The following is a 20,668-nucleotide window of genomic DNA, read 5'->3' as shown; positions in this document are numbered from 1 at the left end:
CCAGTCTTTGCAGGAGGAAATGCTGACTTACTCCCACAGTGTCTCCCCAGTGACACTTTAGTGTCACTCCCCAGTGATTCCCCATACTTTTCACACATTGGATACACTAACTCCATAATCAATAAGTGTTTGTCCAGCATTTTTTATGTTATTATTATTTTGTGATGATGTCTTCATATAGTAGATTTTTTAAAATATTGTATCACAACTCTTATTAACATTTTTTACTGAAGTTTCTGCAGCATTTTAGATCCAGGATTTTATACGTTGACCCAAATAAATAGAATAGTTCTATAAACTCCACATTCTTCTGATGGACTTAGAAGTTAAAAGTTTATCACAACCAGCAAGATGCCGTGCATCCCATAACTTACATGTAGTTTAAACCTTAAACCTTTTCCCTGTGAGGGATCATGATTTCAGTGGTCTATAATCTAAAGGTGACCCATTTCCCAGGAACAGGGAGCTCTAACAGGTTTACAGTGACATCAGGTGCTGGATGCTTTATGCTCCAGCCAGAGTGTTCTGTCTCGGGAGTGCTGGCACTGCTCACCTGGTTTAAATGTCACAGTATGTTCTTTAGGCACTAAGCCAAACCTATTATTAGACAACTACAGCTCTCAAAAACAACTATTATATAAAAGATACATCTATCCAACCTGTATTATTTATGTCTTTAAAAAAAGGCATTGAAATTAATTCTTGTTTCTTGGGGGGAAAAATTCCAACCCACCAACAAAACACCATAAATACATTTGACAACACTGAATAAATTCATTGTATGGAAAAGGTTCAGCCCATGCTGCTATGCATGGGATGCAAATCTGAAGGTTACTTCTTTCCTAGATAGAACAGTACAACACCATCAAAGCAGGGATGCTCCTTCAAGCTCAGGAGGAATTTGCTGTAGCATTCCTAGAACCTTCACAGACATTTTGTTCTGTTCTGTCTCATTATAAGTTACCAGGAACAGAAATATTTTTAGGAATAACAAATCAAACATAATTGTGGGGGCAAAATAGAATAAGATGTAAGAAATCACTGAAGACATCCACACTTACAGACTTCAAAAACTTAAGCAGTGCTTAATGAAATTCCAAAATGCATAAAGATTTTTTTTTTGTTTCTTTTCTACACATGAACTTACATAGATGTCCAGTCCTGTTTCAACATTCCATTTCTACATTAATACACTTTATTCAATGTAGTAATGTAATGCAAAAATTAATTAATGTATTAATTAATCAAATAAATTAATTCAATCAAGATCTAAATGAAAATAAAAACACCCTATAGTATTATATACTTTGCTATTTCATTTTTATCTGTTACATGATTTTTCAGCAGCACACACACTCCATACACCAGTTGTGCTGCAAGTGATTTGAAACCCATCCTTTGTTATCAAAGCTGCAGTGTTGGAATTCCCTCCAAACCCCTCTGCAGGGTCACCTTCTCAGTTCCCACACCTGACAGCAGCTGCTGTTGGGACAGAGCAGAGCAGAGCTTGTCCCTGCCCTGCTTCAGGAGGACAAAGGTGTGGAACTGAAGCCTATACAAGATGTTGGGAACACTAAAGCAAACATTTTATGATGACACATAATATTACCATAAAATGGAACTATAATAATAAATAAACAAATGTGTTGTTGGATGCTAACTAAGCAATTGACACCTATGGTTTTATTTTTTTTCTTTTCACTAAGATTTTTGTTCCCACTGTTTTCTTTGGTGAGGCTCAAGGAACAGCCCTGTGTTCCCCTCTTTCCTCTCTGATTCATTTTTAAATACCACATTCAGCAACTTTTTCAGTTCTGAAGGTTTTCTGGTCACAAATCTTCGACAACGGTATTTTCAGTGAAATAGTTTTAATTATGTTTAAGTTTTCTCTTAAGCAGAAGCTGCATTCCTTTAGAATGACTTTTATACTGCAAATGTATTTAACTAAATAGTATTTAACTATTTAACTAAAAACATCTTTCACAGGAAGGACTTCTCTTATAGATACAGGGGCCAAATGCTGGATGTAGGTACTTTCTATCCCTTACATTACTCTAAAGAGTCTCCTTGACTACAGAAAATAATGGCACAAAGGACTTTTCTGATTAAGACTGCCGGAACATGCTTAGGGAATGCACTTTTTGCTGTTTACAGATGATCAATTCAGTGCTTATAATGTGGCTATTTTTCTGCCATTTTTCCAAGAAGAAAGCAGAACATCTCAGAAATAAAAAACCAGCCTGAAAACAGTTAAAAATGCTCTTTTACTCTGACATAAATTTGATCTGTAAAACAAACACCAAGCAATCTACCATGAAATTCTGTAGCATGTACTAAGGCTCGTTGTCCTCACTAGAAGCAATGTAAACCAAGGTCAAAATGATTCAGCTCCAGGTCTGCACTTTATCATTAAACGTGCATTTTGCAACAGCAGGTTGGCTACTCAAAGCAATGATTTTAGCACAGAGTTGTTACTGCCAAGCTGTTGCAGCAATAAAGAGTTTTTGTCACAATATAGTAAACAGAACAATTGGTAACAGAAAAACACAACTGGCTCAAAGCCTGGCCAAATTTTTCAGTCTTAAATTATAAAAAGGCACCTATAACCTTCATTTCATTGGGCCCAATTATTCACAGCAGAAATCCAGGTAGTACTTTACATTCCAAGTCGTAAACACCTACTTTTATTTACAAGCGAAAAATAAAGGGAAATTTTTTCATTTGGGTTTGTGTCAATGACACCCACCCCCTACTTTTAGTAGATGTCTTCAGTGATTGTATGAGTCAATACAAGCCTAAATTTGCATATGAACTCACGCAGAAAACAGTAAAGATCTTCCCCTAGGGTTCAATATACATATTTATGTACACTCGATGTGAATGTATTCTGAGGACAAAGTAGTTTTGTTAAAATTACGGATATATACACTTTGCAAAAAACCTTTGCATTTTCACATTATTCAAGGTTAGATTTCATAGTTTTAGTTTTAAGGAAACAAATACACAGAAAGATAAAGTAACAGTACTTAAATAAAGACCCACTTTTAAGATTTCACAGAAGTTTTTAAGGCATATTTTCTAAAAAATAAAACTGCTACTGTTTCTGCATGAACTACAGTGAAAGTAATTTACTAGACCACAGTTCAAGAGAACACAGTTTTGATTAAGAGACCACAAAATTTTATTCAACAAGCAAAACTCTTTCAGATTACAGAAGCATCAAAACACATCTGGGAAAATATTTTAATTTGAAATTCATATCTCCCAAAATGTTATATGAGATTATTTTTGACTGATAATTTGCCACATTTCTTCTGCCCAAAATGCTAGTAGCACATTACAAATCTCTAAAAATTGTAATAGATAATGGAAAAGTTATAGACTCTCAATATATATTAGTAGGACGATGTTAAGGTGTAAAACTAAGAAGCAGAGTCTTGATGTACCATATTTTATGTCATTCTGTTTTGCAGTTTTTCATTACTAGCCAAGTTCATTCCCACTTGCAGTTTAAATTGTTTCACACAACTGCTGGTCTTTTATACACAGTGTTAGTATGGAACAGATGGTGAAACATTGGTATTCTTCATTATTAATGGGACAGCTCACTTAAGATGTTTCAAATATTTTCCAGGAGCTTTGGGAAATGCTATGATTGCCATGGTTACCTGCCATAATTTAGGGACAGATAAAACACTTTTAGATTCTGGGCCTGGTGCTGTTGCAATCAACATCAAACTCACTGCTCCTGAGGTTCTAACCATTACTTAGCATTTAACCAATCTCCTGCTGGTAGCACTGGGGGAAAAATAATCCAAACGAAAGTAAACAAAACAGCTGAAGGCTCAATCCAACTCAATTAAGATAAAAGGAAATATTAAATAAAAGGAAATACAGCTTTAGGACTTTAGTCAGCCACTGATACCACACAATGCATCCCATCCTAAATTAAGCTGACAATAGTGCTATTCAAAGTTGACCCTTAAAATGCAGAAATAAATTCAGGTTATTCTAATGTAGCCTAATATTTTCCACCGTCTTGGTCAACGGGTCTTAGCAAAATTATCATATCTGTTTTTATCTATATATGAGGCACAAAATGCTAACCTCAAAATGAAGCTGGGATGTGAGCTAATTAAATATTCAATTGCTGATTCATTCTCAGCAGTTTGTAATTAAAAGTTATACAGCAAATATTCACTTTACAGGCTAACCTTTGCACAGGGCACAGTAAAATGTAACTTCAGTACATCTGTCCTTCAGTAACTATTGCATCATAAAACTTTTAGGAAGGTGCAGTTTCCAATCCTAAATATATTGGATGCCATCATATGACACAAAAATAATCTCAAAATTATTGAAACTACATAAGCTTAAAATTTCCATCTTACTTGTACAAGCAGCTTCTGTATGGCAGAGTCCAGCATTATACAACATAACAAGGATATACAATACATGAAATTGCCATTTTCCCCATCCCAGTATGCAATTTTTTTGTACATTTACTGTTCAGTGGAACAAACAGGAATTTAAGAGGATGAGATATAAAGAAGAAATCAAGGATCTGTTAGATTTGAAAAGAAATTTATTTTCCTTTAAACAGAGATTTACTACATAATTGTAATTATTACTCTGTTTCTCTGCTAAAATAGCTGATTAATTTCCATCTCCAGCTCTGGGTTCATTTCAATGGTACCAGAAAAGTGCTTTTAGATAAAGTAGTTTGAAAAAGGCATTGCTGCAAACCCATCCAGTAGCAGATGTGTTGAGGGAGAGCTACTGTCCTGCAATGTCCTCAGTCAAGCACCAATTTAATCAAAGCAACATTTTAATCAGTAAGTATGCCAACAGAAAAAAGAAAGCTTGAGAATAAATCTGAAACTGATCTCTTTTTAGTGTTGTGCTTAATGTCACTGTTAGAAAAATAACTCGGTAATGTTATGCTAATAAAATCCAGTGTCATCTAAATATTTTATAATTTAAAAACATATGCCAACCCTGTGTTAATTTGTCAACTGGTCAGGAATCAACTGTTAATTAAAAAGCATCAATAAAAAACTGCAGCAAGACCCCTAGGGCTTACCTCTTGCTCAGCTATTGAATAGGGAAACACTATTTCTGTTTTGTCCTCAGATAATGTATTAGCAGTCTACCCTGTAATTTTATTCAGGAAATTCTGCAAACTACAACACAACAGTTCATGAAATTGAGATCCATTTTTTCACTAGCCTATATTACAGTAATAACTATCAACAATATTAGTTAAAATGTGTCTCAGTTCAGTGCTTCTCTCCAACATTGCAGTTTTCTTTCTTAATTTCGTTCTTTAATCTGGTTGAAAATGCCCTGAAGACCAATAAAGACAGACTCTAAATTTAAAATAACAATAAAATAACCCACCTCAAAACCCTTTAGAAACATGGTACATACATAGTGCTTACAATGTATAAGCTTATATATACAGTAAGCTTACTTGATTCTTTCCCTTAAAAAAATCAAAAATGAAATAAAAACTTTACTCTCATGTAAAAGTCTAGATCCTTCTTTAACAAAAATTTTATTCAGATACATTGATGGGATGATTCTGTTTTCTAAAATATAAATTGAATTAATGAGGAATATTGATATTAAGTGCTCATAATTTATTGTGCCTTCATGCAAAGATATTTTACATGATACAATGAAGAGAACCAGATTTTTCATGAAGGAAGTGCTTTCAGCATTTCACATGATCTGAAGAATTCAATATTTCATTATTTTTTAAAACAATTAACACTGAATATCTTTAGTACTAGCAGTTGTCCAAAAAGCTGTAGGGCAAGTAAGATTAAAATTTGTCAATATTTACAAAACAATATATTTTGGGAAGGAGCATACAGGTGAAATCAAGTGCATTGATATGTAAGGAAAGGGAAAAATGTGGGTAAAATTTCAAATTCAAAAAAAGAAAGGCTTACTTTTATTTTTGTAATTAGGTGTCCCTGTTAAGATTTCTCTGAAAGGAAGTTTATTAATCCAAGTAACTTGGCAATTTAGCATCACCATCACAATAAGAAATAAATATAGAAAATATATTTTTATATTTTTAATTTATACCAGGAGGCTACTAGAATATCTAAATGACGCATGAGTTGTTATAAAACTGCCATATTTTTATCTAGCAGTTGTCCAAGCAGCATGTAAATTACTTTCCTTTTTTTGCCCATAATGTCATGATGCAAAGCAACACCATCTGAACTGTTTCTATGGGCTCTATATTCAATAATTTGTTAGAATAAATTGCTTCTCTTGATTATAGCATTACAAGACAGCAAGAATAAAAACATATCTTGACAGGCAAAGTTTTGTTTTGTAGACCCTAAATAGTCTGTATTCCTTCTTCCTAAACTTCAGCAGCAATTAACAGGAAATTTTTCTAACTTGAAAAGAAAACTACTCAATTTACTATTTCATTGAAACGGTGCCCTTGAGCACCAAATGAACAGATTAATTCAATGAGACATTCTGATGGAGATGGAGAAGCATGAGCTGGAGAACTGTTTACCTTTTAAATTAAAGCCCTGAAACTGAAATATGCTGCTCTGCACTCTACTTGATTTAACCTTCATGCCAAGTTTCAGGTAACCCAGAGATTTCATACCACACAATGGGAAGCATTTACTATAAAGTATTTGTTATATAAAAGCCAACCATTTCCTGCTGACTTATTTCTCTTCTCTTGGATACTGATATGACAAAAAAAATGGAAATGAAGAACTGAATGCTCTTTTCTAAGTGCTGTATACATAAAATATCAACTGCAGTCTTATGCAGTAGAAAACTCAGAGATCTGGATTTAAAATCTGAAATACTCTGCATTCCCTCTTAGTGTGCAGGTGACAGTGCCAGGAAACAGGTGGGCTGAGACTAGAAATCTTAATGACTATGCCAGGGGTCACATTATTTTTATTTCTATTTGTATGACACTACAATTAAGTCATATATTTGAAAACCAGATTGTATCCATTTAGTCTCAATGGCTATTTTAAAGCTTCTTACAGAATTGAACTTTTCAGTTATGAAGTAACACAGTGAACGTACAGGACAAAGCTTCTTTTGTAACTTTAGAACACAAAAACTGTGTTATATTAGAATAATCACATTCAGCTATATATGAGATTAATTTGATTTCCTTTCCTCGTCTGAACACAATAGAAATGGATCAATTACTTTTCCTTTTACCCACAGCATAGAACAAGCATATCTGTCAAATATATATAAGCTACAGTTTTTCCTATAACCCACAAGGCAAAAGTCTGTATGAAAATACTCAATACACTAGTTAAGTCCACTTAAGAGGGTTAAAAATTAAAATCTACTTACTTTGAAAATCAAGAATAATATAGAATTTAAGCTTCTATATTACATCATCCAAAAATCGACCTAAATAGTATTAATGAAAGCAATCTTTAACTTCAAATTTTTAATATACAACTTGAGGATTTATATTTTCAAAGCTTTTCTCCTTTAATAAATATATCCCAATTCTGAAACATCAGGAGTCATAATTTTCTACCAATTCTACTTGAAGACATTGGATATCAAAGCTTAGTACCAAGAAACATCATTTAACCCCCTGTCCCAAGTGTATTAACCACAAGTTATGCTTTCTTCTCAGTTCCCCCTGACAGTCTCACTTTGACAAATACTAATTTGATGAAAGATAGTTCCTATGAGCTCCTAAATCCCACAGAGGACAAAAGTGCACATATCCGTACTTCTGATTCTAATGCAAGCCAACGACACACTTAAATTTTAGGTTGCCCTGAATTTGCTTTGCTGAATTTGGAAAGAAAAACACCCAAATCTAAAATAAAATTACTTCCTCCCCTGTGATTTCTCCTGCACCATCCTCTTTCAAACATTCCATATGTCTTCTGTTATTGTCTATGTAGTTAAACAGGAATTGTTATACTTCCCATTTTCAAATACATATTTTATGTGGGAGGGGTGTGTGTGTTCCTTAAAAAACCTTGTTCCTATCATACTGCTTCTCCTTGCATCCCTTTCCAAAGGGACTTTAGTTCCTCCATCATCTGTTCTAAAAGCAGCTTTAAGGGGGTACTGTCTGTGAATAGACAGGTTCAGCTTGCCAAAAATGGAATCAATGCATGACAGGGGTTACACAGCAATGACACCATGTAAAACTCTTAACAGCAAGAATATTAACACTCAAACTCTAATTTGAATGGCTTCAAATTTTTTCATATCTATATGTATATAGATACACCAACAGAGCCAAAGAACTCTTTACTTCACAAACTTCTTTAAAAACCAATAAACTTTATAAGCATAAGAGCAAGCTCTATTGTTTTCTTTTACTTGCAATAAAATCTTTATCTTCTCTGCTTTTGAATTCTAAAATAGTTATCCTGCAGCCTTTCTTAAACTCTTCACTATCTTCAGCAACAGGCAAACAGACCACTGATTAAAGGCAGCTTTGCTGTTGGGAACAAAAGAAAAGGAATCCATCTGCAGACTGTGAGGAAAGGCAAGTTTCCACTGACATAAATGGGAGAAAGATAGAGCTCCTGGCGAGCAGAACTTGCAGAATCACAAGATACATTCCAGAAGTCAACTTCATATATATCCCAAATACTGTCTGATGTTGTCATGTGCATGCTCATGCATATGTGTATATACAAACAGAATATTTTTAAGTACATGCACATAACATTCTTGAACTTTTTAAAATAGGGACATATTCAAATTAATCTACAATTTAGGTTAGTCACTGACAGGTGAAAATATTCATTTTATTGAACTAACATTTGATCAATTTTGAAACAAGCTATGGCTGGAGATACAACTCACAGGCTACAGCTGCATGGCAAAAAATGATGAATTATGTTGCTCTCAACATCTTCTCCGAGACAGAAACTTATTTTTGAGTTCTGTATTGTTCCCCCAAAGCAACTGAGAAGTCACAGCAAAGTCACTCGTCTGATCTCAGCAAAGTGCTGTGTATTCTTTCCATATGGGGTATCCAGTGCTTTAAAGGAAAGCAGAGGATATCATGCAGTCAAGTCAGCATTCAGTGCAAAGCTACCTGATTCAATTTCTCCTCACTTAGACAACCACTGAATTCAGGTCTCCAGTGGAACTAAAGAACCATTTCTATTTTGATATGCCCTCTATTGGGACAACACTCTTGCAAGAGGATTCTTAATTAGATCTTTACTCAATTAGTATAACCTGCCCAATGCAGAAGCAGCAACTGGGATTTTAAGGATGTTGCAATATTTTAAAAATTAGACTAGTCGGTCCACTAAATATTCATGTATTAATATTTAATCATAATTTTGAGAGACAACAACACAACACCAGCAAAGGTTCAGAAGCCAAATGTAAGCTAAATGTTATCTTAAGTGAAAAAAATAATTATATTTGTATGCAAAAACCTACAGGGAACCTTCTTCAATCAAGAGCTGTGACTGTATAAAGGTGAACCCAGCCTGTGCTGGGCACTCCTGACAGCAAGGCAGCAGTCACAAAGACAAACTGTGAGAATGGATGGATGAATTCAAAAGATCCAAAGTACCTGAAGGCTTGCAAAAGGGAAAAAAAAAAATCTATCTCATGCAAGAAAAATCAGTCTGAAATTACAAATCTTGGAATATACAGCTACATAGAAAATACTGAGCAAATCACAAACCAGGCTGACATATGGGGAATATGTTTTAAAATTACAAAACCTAAAGAGTTCTAATGTTAACAATACAGTTTAAATTTGCGAGTTTTAAAGAAATTGATCTGAAGGTTAAAAAATAATTAAAATATATGCTAAGTAAAGACATTTCCCTTATACACACAACACAAGGGAACAAATGTATTTCTTGTTTGACTCAAACATAGCATTAATGAATTGAAGAAAGAATTCTTATTCTTGCCAGGATTACTCATAAAGATTTTGACAACTATTTGCTACCAGCACTGAAAGATCTTTAGTACAAGATACACAGCATGGGAAATATGGAAAACATATGAAAATTAATACATGGACTCTTGAAAGTATTATTATTTTCCTTCAGTAAATATCTAACTTGATTCAAAGCAACATTTATAAAACAAATTATTCTCTTCCTTGCTTTATTTTAGTTCTAACTTACTAAATTCAAATGTTAAACTAATATGCTGAAAATGAGGTTACCAAGCTGAAAGGCAAATACACACTCTTCTTTGTAATTGTAAAAAAGGTTACTTGTACAAAACAGTAGTCTTCCCTCTTTTCAGTTATTTTTCAACTAATTGGTTTTCTGTATATTAAATTTAGGTTTCCTCAAGCATTAAAGCTAGTTTTTAATCTTACATACATAATTTGTTGAAATACCATGAATATGAACTTTTAAGATAAATTGTCCCAACCAAAAACAAACAAATGAAAAGCAAAAATACATTATAAACATAATCATCAACATTTATATTATTATTAATAAGAATGGTTTATAATGTTAAATATTTTCTAATTTCACTGCTACTTGAACTTAATATATACATAAAATAACATTTGATTTTCTGACTTTTTAAAATCCTCATTCAGGCAAAATTCTGTTTTCTTTTTGCACTCCCCCAGTGTCAAACTCTGCAACTTTGCATTTGAACTTGATCTCCCTGACTTCTACTGCAGTAAATAAGAAAAATATGCATGAAAATTATTACTTCTCTGTATTTTATTCTACATTACTCTCTTCTAGTTAAGTTCCCTCCTCTGAGCTTCAATACTTTGCATAGCAAAGCACTGCACAGCATTTTGCCAGTCTACAGGAGCGATTCCAGGTCATCCTGCAGAATATGGTATCCTCTTGTGATCCTGGAGGTTCCCTAAATCTGGGATATGTAACTGAACACGAATTTCAGTGCTGGTTTCAATTACAGCAAGACCTTTGGATGCCTCTGACATTTACAATAAGCACAGCACCTTCATTAGCCTCACAGTACAGAGTGCATTGAAGGGATGCAGTGAATAAACTCATCCAGGTACTGACCTGAAGGACAGAAAATCATCAATGCTTTTCCAAAAGCTGTAAAATGATAATTTTAGCCATTTACACATGGAGGACTGTTTTTCACCAACATGTTATTTGGGCATCTAATAACACTGAGGACTTGCAAAGGATACAAAAACCACAGATTAATGTAAGAGATACTTTTGTTACTGAAACTGTTCTTCAGGACTGATTTAAGATTGTATTGATTAATTGAGAAATGGGAAGACAGCTCCAATTCTCTTAAAACTAGCAAAAGTAATATCAGAGAGAAAAAATATCCATTGACACCTAACTGCATATTTAAAGGTAGATGTGCTTTGGTAGCTACTAAATTTAAAAAGCAGTATTGAAAAAGGTAGTATTGGAAATATCTCTTCTAATGTTTATTACCAAATATTTCCATGTATAACATCCTGAACAAATCTTCATCCTAAACTGAAAGTTCTGCAGAATTCCAAGACAGACATTCCCACATGAATGAATTAATTTTATACTAAATTTTGAAACATTCCTTTTAAACCTTCAACTGGCTGTGGAAAGCAGGGCCATCTCAAGGCCTTTAACCTATCTCAGTCAGTCACACAGCACAATTATTTTCCAAGGACTACTGCAAAAAATGGTACAAATTTCAAAGAGCAATACATTCTGTGACACACACAGAAAACAGCCCCTCTAAAAGAACAAAATCTGCATGCACAATGTGCTGTGCAAACAAACTCCAGTGTGACAAACTGAGCCTTGCTCAGCTGAGGTGTGTCACTCTGAGACTTGCCAGTCACAACCACACCACTGCCCCACGTCTCATCATAGGAATCTTTCAGGAGTGCCAGGGATGGCACTCACTTCTTACTGTAAAGAAAAACCACTTTTTCTGAGATCTGATAAGTGATTGTGGGTTTATGCAAGATTAAGGTAGAATTCTGGCTCAAAGCTAAAGCACCAAAAGAATAAGCAATGCAAATTTTTTCCTGAGTTGCTCCACTGATAATTTTGTATGCATCAATTGTGCAACTGAAGTTGTAACTCTATTAGTATTTAAAGTAATTAAGGATGGAAAAAGTATCAAAAAAAAAGCTTAAAAGGCGTCTTTTGTAATTTACTGAAGTGGCTGATACTCCATCACTTCAAAAAAGGAGAATTAGTTATGTAACAAAGAAGAAAATGCCTGGTTTCCATGACAAAACTGTCCACTAAAAATTAAATGAAAATGCATGATCTCAGATGAAAAAAAAGCAGAAAAGCTCTCTAAAGTACTTCCATTTCCTCAGTCAGCAGGGAATGAACAACATTAACTAGACCTTATGCAAAGCAAACAGACCTATGGATTTTATTGATAAATTTTATCTATATTTTTATCACCACCACCCACCCCAGATTACATCACTGCCATTTCACGTGTGCCAAACTTACCTACTCTTTTTACAAAATACCTGCGAAATCACTGGAAGTCAAAGTTACTATCTTTAAACATTAAAAATCCACATTCACTGACATCTGAATGACAGTAAGGAATTTCTAACCTTTTTATATTTTTTTTCAAAATTTATATTACTTCACACAAATTAGTAAAGATCATTTTCCAGCACAGATGAAGGACGATTGTGGCATTTTAATAATATATGTGTTACTGTGGTCTTAAACAAAACACGTCATAAAGATCTGAGTTCTGCAATTATGTCAGCTGTCTTTTCATGACTACATGGATCACTATGGTTGGAGCTTCTCAAATATTTAATACAAGAACCCAGTAATAAAAAGGCAAAAAATAATAAAAAGATAAAATCCTTTGTAAAACATAAGAAAATTGATTAACCTTAAAAACTCTTAATTTAAGAACCCAGCAGTTCAGTAAAGATGTTTTTAGTCATAGGCACAATATATTGGAGATTTTACTTGTGATAGCTAAATAAAATTTTCAGTTAAGTCCTATGCTGCAAAGGAAAATTGCTTCAATTACTCCTTAATCCTTACTGGACCTGTAGAGTACATTGCAATGTGCATTTACACTCTTGATCAGTTTAAAGTTTTAATGACTGAGATTTAATTACATGGTATTACATATTTACTACATATACATTAGAGTATTTACTGTTTGATTTCAAAACCTTATAGATAGGAAATCATGAATTCCCATTTTAACATGGCAGGGCTAAGACTCAAAAACACAGATTACAGGGATTAAGTACCTAAACATCTTTAAAAAGATGGTTTAAAGAACTTAAAAGTATTGGTGAAGAGTGCAGGAAATTTAAGGAATTTAGATTGATACTTCTTGAAATTTAAAGATTTAATGAATCACTCACCAGTGTTGATTGCTGGCTTTTTTTTTTGAGACAAATGGAGAAGAGACTTCATTTTACATATAGGGCTGTCCAGTACAGCTTTTGAGGGTTTGTGCATTTGTGTACATCATCAATATTTCATTCAATAAAACTTCTCAGTAAGTGAAAAAACCAATGCATTACCTACATTAGTGAATCTCCAGTTGGCAGGGGGAATGTCTATAAAAATAGCAGGTACTAGCAGGTGTGAAAATATTTATGAGTCATCATTTTTTGTGTATAGATAAGAGAGGTTTTTCCCCTAGATTTTACTGATACTGTGAGTTCTTTCAAGTACCTTGTTTCCAATGGCCTTTTTTGGTGGGAAGTTGAAAGTCCTCACTTGCTGGTACTTATTCTGTAATTTATGATGCAAGCTTCTGAACTCTGCATACCTTCGATAGACATTCCACTCATCATCCTTTATCCTGATATAAACCTGCAAAACACAGACAGGGAAGGGAATATAAAGACAAACAGGGCTGATGTTTGTCCTTCACTCTTTTTAAATCCCCCTGGCTCAGCACCTTGTGAAGTAACACAAGCTCCAGGATCTCACAGCCACAGATCCCAGTCTGACTGCATTTGCTTTTGCTGTTGTACAGGTGATTTAACCCCATTCTCTCCCTTCTCCCTTTTCCTCCTATTTCTTTCTCTTTCTCCTATTTTAATCAACACAGCTTGCTCATTTTAACATGACTCTGGGGCAACCATGGCAGCACTTCTTGTTACCATGGTTTCCAGCACATTCTACTACCCAGTGACCAAGGGAAAAAATCATTTAATACCACTATGAAATTGATTTCTATGTCCTCAACACAGCTTTTCAACTTTGTAAATTAGCTTTGCAGCATCAGAATTGCAAAACCTAATTTTATCTGAAGTATGAAACTTAATTTACTTCCTAACAAAATTACATTGAAAACTAAACTAGAAATTTTATTGTTTGGAAAATAAACACAGTTCATTCTTTCTGCTTGTATAGGACATTAAGCATAATTTAACACAGCTGTAGTTTTTGTGATTCTGTTTTTGTTTGCTGCTCATTATTTCATGAGCCTATTACCAATTACATGCTAAATATTCGCTTTCTCTAGGAAAATGTCATGCAGAAGTGAAATATACTTACAGAAAACTGAGATTTCACTCTTTCCTAGGGAATGACACAGTTTAAAAGAATGCTGAAACAGCACAAGTCAGAAACTATAAACCCCAAGCATCAGAACTGAAGATCCAGAGTGACCTTTCCTTTTGCTCCTTCAATGGAATCTGTAGTTTACTCATGTGTGTTAATAATCCCAATATTTTACACCAGGAATTAAGCTGGCACAGTACTGATTACACTGCCTTGCCTTGCAGCTCCAAAACCCCCAATAATTTAGTAGTAAACTGTAAAGCAAATATCAGGAGAACACTTATGGAAAAAAGCAACACCAACCACTGTCACACAAAAGAGTGGGCACTAACAACTGTATTTTTGTGGAAACTAGATAAAAATAAAAATTGGGTTTTGATGTGGCCAATTTCAATACTAAATTGCAGCGTTTCCTGGTGAATTAAGCATGGTCCTTCTTTCTGCCTGAGATATTGCAAGTCCTTAGGAGAAAAAATTCAATTTTTCTAAGGACTGGTGGTATTTCAGAGATGAAGGGAATGTCTTGTATCACAAAAGGTGCCCATGCTTTGGATTTTGTGAAGTTCTCTCTTCAGACACCTAGTTTCTCAAACTTATAGGAGGCTTCTTTGCAACAAAATACAATATATTATGCAGACACCGTGCAAGTTCTTTCAATATTTCAGTGTTATATTAATATTAATACATTAATTACATTAATACATTTTCTACAGGAAGACTATAATTCCAAAAAAAGGAATACTATAATTCCAAAATTAACAAATCTAAGAATTGAAAAGATTCAGAGTACTGTGAATTACAAACACATATGTAAACAAAAATTCAACTAGTTTTGGTAACAAGAATTCAGAGAGTGTCATGATGGAATCACAATAGTAAGTCTGCAAGAAGTATTCAGATTTCTTTTTCACATTGAAAATAAAGCCAGGATAATTAAACACCTACAGAACCATCTGTTTTAACAATTGGGTACATCTTTGAAGGCAAATGCAGGAATATATAAAATGCAACTATTTTGCATAATTCTAATCAAATTTATTTAATGTAGTAAAAACTATATTAAATCTTTATTCACCCAGCTCTAAGCCCTCTTCTCCCTACCTATTCACACTTCAACCAGTATATTGTTTGGAATTCTGTATACATTCATGTTTCAATTTCTGGGAAAGGGGGGGTCGCGGCAGAGATGACAAAAAAAAAGAAGCTTAAATTATTTTTAACAAAGTTATTTCATATGGAAATCCTAATTTAACTAAGCACTTATCTTTGCACACGTGATTTGGTGAATCATGCAGTTCAACATTACCTGTTAAGCTGTAACCCACAGTTAACTAACAAAGGAATCCTGTACACTGTAATCGAAAATTTTCAGAACTGCAAAAAACATAGACTGATTTCTTAGATAAAACTATTGGAAAATTTCTTACTGTCCTTCTATGCACATAGGTATTGATTTCATTTAGACAGCAAGAAATGAAAATGCAACATTTGGAGCCCTGTGCCATATTGAATTTATTGACAATCAACTAATAGACTATGAAAGGTATATTAAAGCTCATGATGCAGCACACATTTAAACTTTTATTACCTCAGAGGGGAATACTATTCCCAAGCCAAGGGATTGCTACACACTTAATGCAAATTCAGTTGGGAAATCAAACTCAGTAAATACTAAATATAAAATTATTTTGATAAACTTATCCTAGTCTATTGACTGAAGGCATATAGTTATCTTAGGGCCATGTTATGGAAAGTTGAAATGACTACTCTCAGGCTTACTCTCAGATAAATTTAAAAGATAAATTCTAAATAATTTCATTTCCTTTCTGATGCCCCTGTTTTTCTGATATCATTCAACTCCTAACCTACTTAAATAATTTTCAGGGTAATGAAAATGTACAGACTAAATCAAAATCACCATTAGAATATTTATGTGTAGACAAAAGATTCCACTTTAATATTGTCTTGAATATATAAAAATTAATTCATTAGTTTCTGTTTGCAATTTAGAAGCATTTTCCCCTTGGGTCTCTCATGTAAAGACTGATTGGTAACCTTCCTGTAGCTATGAGCTATAGCAGCTCTAAGAAAAATTTCAGTTAATAAGTATGTTTAATGAATTACTGTGTTATTTTCTCATCACAAACATGTCTGAAGTCAGAGATTTGGAAAGCAATAGCAATAACAGTAGTAATTTAATAGTATTTATCAGTCTACTACCTGCTAAATTAATATTGCTGAAATGCCAAAAATCTTCAGAGAATCAATGTGAAAGCACAAGTTTATGATTGCATACTGAAATGAAAAATCCTGCTCCTGTGGTACTGGAGTTTGAGCCAAACTGGGGCAGCACCCACCCAGCTGGCTTGGTACGTGTACTTAGGTAGAAGAAAAAAGAGCTTTTTGGGGTTTGTTTGTTTTAAGATATGTGCTCACAAAGGCATATCTAACTTTTTTATTGGTGTAACAATGCATCAATATTGAAAATCAGACATTGATTGGTTTTTGTCAGGTCTAAAGGAAATTGCTAAGGTCTTTATAGGGAATTATTTCTATAACTGGTTCTTTTCCTTCCTCACCAAAAAATAAATTAATACAAACTACCAAAATAGGTTAAGAATCTTTAAGCAGTTGAGTCAAAAATTATGTTAGCAAGTCCAGGTAACAGACTGACATAGTTCATCACCATTTACATATAAAAGCCTGAGGAAAATAAAGGACAAATGCCAAAATTCCAACTTGCTCCAGCTCCAGTGTACACAGACCAAATGCCTGTCATCAACACTCGTCCTTCTGATCTGCAGAAGTTCCATCTCTTTTCTGATGCAAAATATAGATTGGTATATGAGGATTCACTTCTGTGCCTCTCTCCAGTACAGCTGGCAGCAAGAGATATTGACTGAGATATTATAGAGCCTTCCCCTGGTACAATGACATCCATGGTTGTAGAATTCTAAGATTAAGCATCAGGACAGATCTTCCCTAAACAAAGTTACTCCTGAATCTTGCCTGCAATCATGGCTCACATTTCCTGGAACTAATAATACATAGTGAAAAATAAATTCTGAGACAGAGAACTCTATTGATGGGAGCTCCACAAATACAAAACTGCTGAAGTCAAAGTCCTTGTGAGTCCATGGACCATTCAAGAGGGTAAGGAATAATGTTAAGGGAAGGTGAGCAGTGAAAACTCTACTAAACCACATATAAAAATGGCACAAGATACAAGGAAACTCAGGACATTTCAGCAGCAGAACACTTCAAAGGACAGAGAGAATACTGAGAATGTTTGTAAAACATCCTAGGCTGAACAAGGTCATAGTTTTGAGCATGGAAAAAAGTGATGGACAGCATAAGGATTGCAAAGGAGACTGATCTGCACTAAGGAAGCTCCTGTGACATTTACCAGCTAAGTAGGCATTACTTAGGGGATAAAAAAGGGTGAGAGAAAAACTACTACTTCTGAATTACTGTAATTCTCTGTATTACTGTATTTCTAAGTTCCTTTCCCTAACTAATAAGAAAGGGTTTTCTGGAGATCCCCTTGTTTGTTGTATACTTTCAAATCAATGTCCAAGCATGTGATAACAAAAAGGAAATTCAGCAACTGGTTTGGCAGGGACAATCTAATCAGTATGAACACAAAACCAGAACATGTTAATTGGCACCATTATTTTTTGATGTTAACTCAGCTAACTTGACTGGTGAATGTTTCCTTACATTTGCTTTTAAATAAGACAACAGATCTTGGAATACCACTGGTCTATAGCTTTACACTTTGGATAATAAAGGGTTTTTTAATTCTTAAAATTCTGGTTCAACGTTAATGTACATCTCAATTATTCAGGAACATGAAGTTAAAGAGATTTTGATCAAAGTTTATCATTTAAGAAATAATTGTCTTCAGGGGATTGGAAATATCTTTTTTCCTGTTAGAAAAGTACACTATGAAATGGGAGTAATGTATTTCAATCTGCTTAGGTTTTATCAAAATTATGTATTTCTGCACTTAAAACACACAGAAGAAGCAAAAAGTATTCATGAAAAAAATAAGAACGAGTTTCATTTTACTTCAGGACAATGGGATTCTGTTAAGAATATAAATTCAAGCTCAACTGCACAAAGTTACCTCTGAAGTGAGAGAAATGAATACAAATGCAAGTTATATTTTGAGAACAGCTGCAGGCCTGCATTTATTGTTAAGTTCCCCCTTCAAAAATGATCCAATTTAAGAATTTTCTGCATAATGAAAAACAAATGGAACAATGAAACTTTTCAGCTGTGATAGTAGAAGCTTTTCGTGTGCCATAGAGACACAACAGGAATTAGAGTGAATAAGCTTTTATTTCAATATGACCATTTTATCCACTTGCACAAAAACTACAGATACTTGAATATAATTTATGTTAAATCTTCAAGTTTCTGTTATTTAGTTCATAAAAATGAACACTACAGTGTCAAATATATGACACAACACATATCAAAGCAGTAACCTTAAAAACAGCCAATATTGTTCCACTAAAGAGAAAAATGTCACACATTTTAGGCTTATCCACTCAATTACAGACACGCAGTGTAATGATCACTGTGCTTCTGCAGTCATAGTTCTGCTTCTATTCACCAAACAACACTAAAGTGACTGGCCACTAGAGAACAAAGGCTGCACTGCCTCCACTTTTGTTGCATGGAATCAATATTTTTTGTCTTTTTATATGCAAATCAAATCAGCACAAAAAAAAAAAATCACTCAATAGCATAATAAGCTCCTTTCAACAGTGAAATATGACTTATAATAACCCAAGATAATTAACGTCGTTTCACAAACATGCACTTTGAACCATACAGTCATTGCAATGCATGACAACCACTCAGGGAAAGAAGTTTCTACAGAAGAGAAAATAGGTAAAATTACAAAAGTGCTGCCTTTTTCTCCAAACAGAATATGGTGAGTGCTCAGGCAAGGGAAAGGAGGCTATTTCATCAGTCAGTTTCTAAAATACATAACATAACTAATATTTATTTTAGATATTTATTGAATATAAATTCTGCTTCTTTCTGCAGTAGTTATAAAATAATCTGAAAATAGAAATTCTACTTTTACTTTCCTAGGATTTTTTGCATCCAACACTTCAATAAACAAATCAATGCAGTAAGCTGTAATTCTGTTTCCTTTAAAAAAAGAAATAATTACAGAAATCTCCAAGGGCTGATCTCATCTTTGCATACTCCCTCAATCCCAGTTATTTAAAAATTTTTCTGCTTTATGCTTCCTCTTGTGCTTCTTTGATACATCCCTGGGTCCCACTGCAGAAAAAGTGGGATATTCAACCTTTTTGGCTCACACACTCTCAAATCACTCTGAGAATGCCATGAGCCACATCTTTCTCTCAAATTCTCCCAATCATTCCAGTTCATTTTCTTCTGTACTTGCCCTGAGCTGCAGAGAAATGGAATATGATTAGAAGACTATTTATTTCTCCTTTTTGCCTGCTTAGTGCTGCAGCTGCTGAAGTCATCCAATTCATCGTGTATCAGGAAAATAAAATGCAACTTTAGGTTCAATTTTTTGAGTTTAGTTTGTTGCTTACCTTTCAACTCTTAGTTGCCTTCCATTTTCAACCTTTGAGGAAATACCAAGGCCATGCTGGCTTGTGATTAAATTCAAGTTGGCAGATCCTGGACTGTGCTTCCCCTGTTTCATCAGTCACACAAAGTATTTTCTGGGCACTGTCCTGCTCAAACATTTCTGGGTATCAGATACTGTTCTCCTCCATCTTTTATGTTGTGTTTCTGTGAAAATTCTTCCCTCTCTACTGCAAGGACACTGAGGGGCAGGAGCATGTCTAGAAGGGTGTGGAGCTGGGGAAGGGACTCAGCCTGGAGAAAAGGAGGCTCAGGGGGAACCTTGTGGCTCTGCACAACTCTGCACAATTCTGCACAACTTTGCCTGGAGCCGGGGGGGTTGGGCTCTGCCCCAGGGAACAGGGACAGGACAAGGAAAAAGGGCCTCAGGCTGTGCCAGGGGAGGTTCGCAATGAATAGGGAAAACTTCATGGGAAGGGCTGTCCAGGACAGGCTGCCCACACCAGCAGTGGAGTCACCATACCTGGAGGAATTGAAAAGCCATGAGGATGTGGCTTCTGGGGACATGGGTTACTGGCGGCCCTGGCAATGCTGGGGAACAG

General features: G+C 34.4%; 1 protein-coding gene across 2 annotated transcripts in view; it reads right to left on the bottom strand.

The window, feature by feature from the left end:
* The window catches only part of SNX29 (sorting nexin 29), a 102,053-nt gene that overhangs the window by 32,162 nt on the left and 49,223 nt on the right, over nt 1–20,668 (bottom strand). For both annotated transcript variants that reach the window (XM_056503397.1, XM_056503396.1), the window contains exon 19: nt 13,647–13,787. In XM_056503397.1, the coding sequence (XP_056359372.1) occupies nt 13,647–13,787 (141 nt within the window). The remainder of the gene's footprint in view (nt 1–13,646; nt 13,788–20,668) is intronic.

The sequence above is a fragment of the Oenanthe melanoleuca genome, chromosome 14 (assembly GCF_029582105.1).
Source record: "Oenanthe melanoleuca isolate GR-GAL-2019-014 chromosome 14, OMel1.0, whole genome shotgun sequence".
Taxonomy (NCBI): Eukaryota; Metazoa; Chordata; class Aves; order Passeriformes; family Muscicapidae; genus Oenanthe; species Oenanthe melanoleuca.
This window is presented reverse-complemented; position numbering and strand designations above follow the sequence as displayed.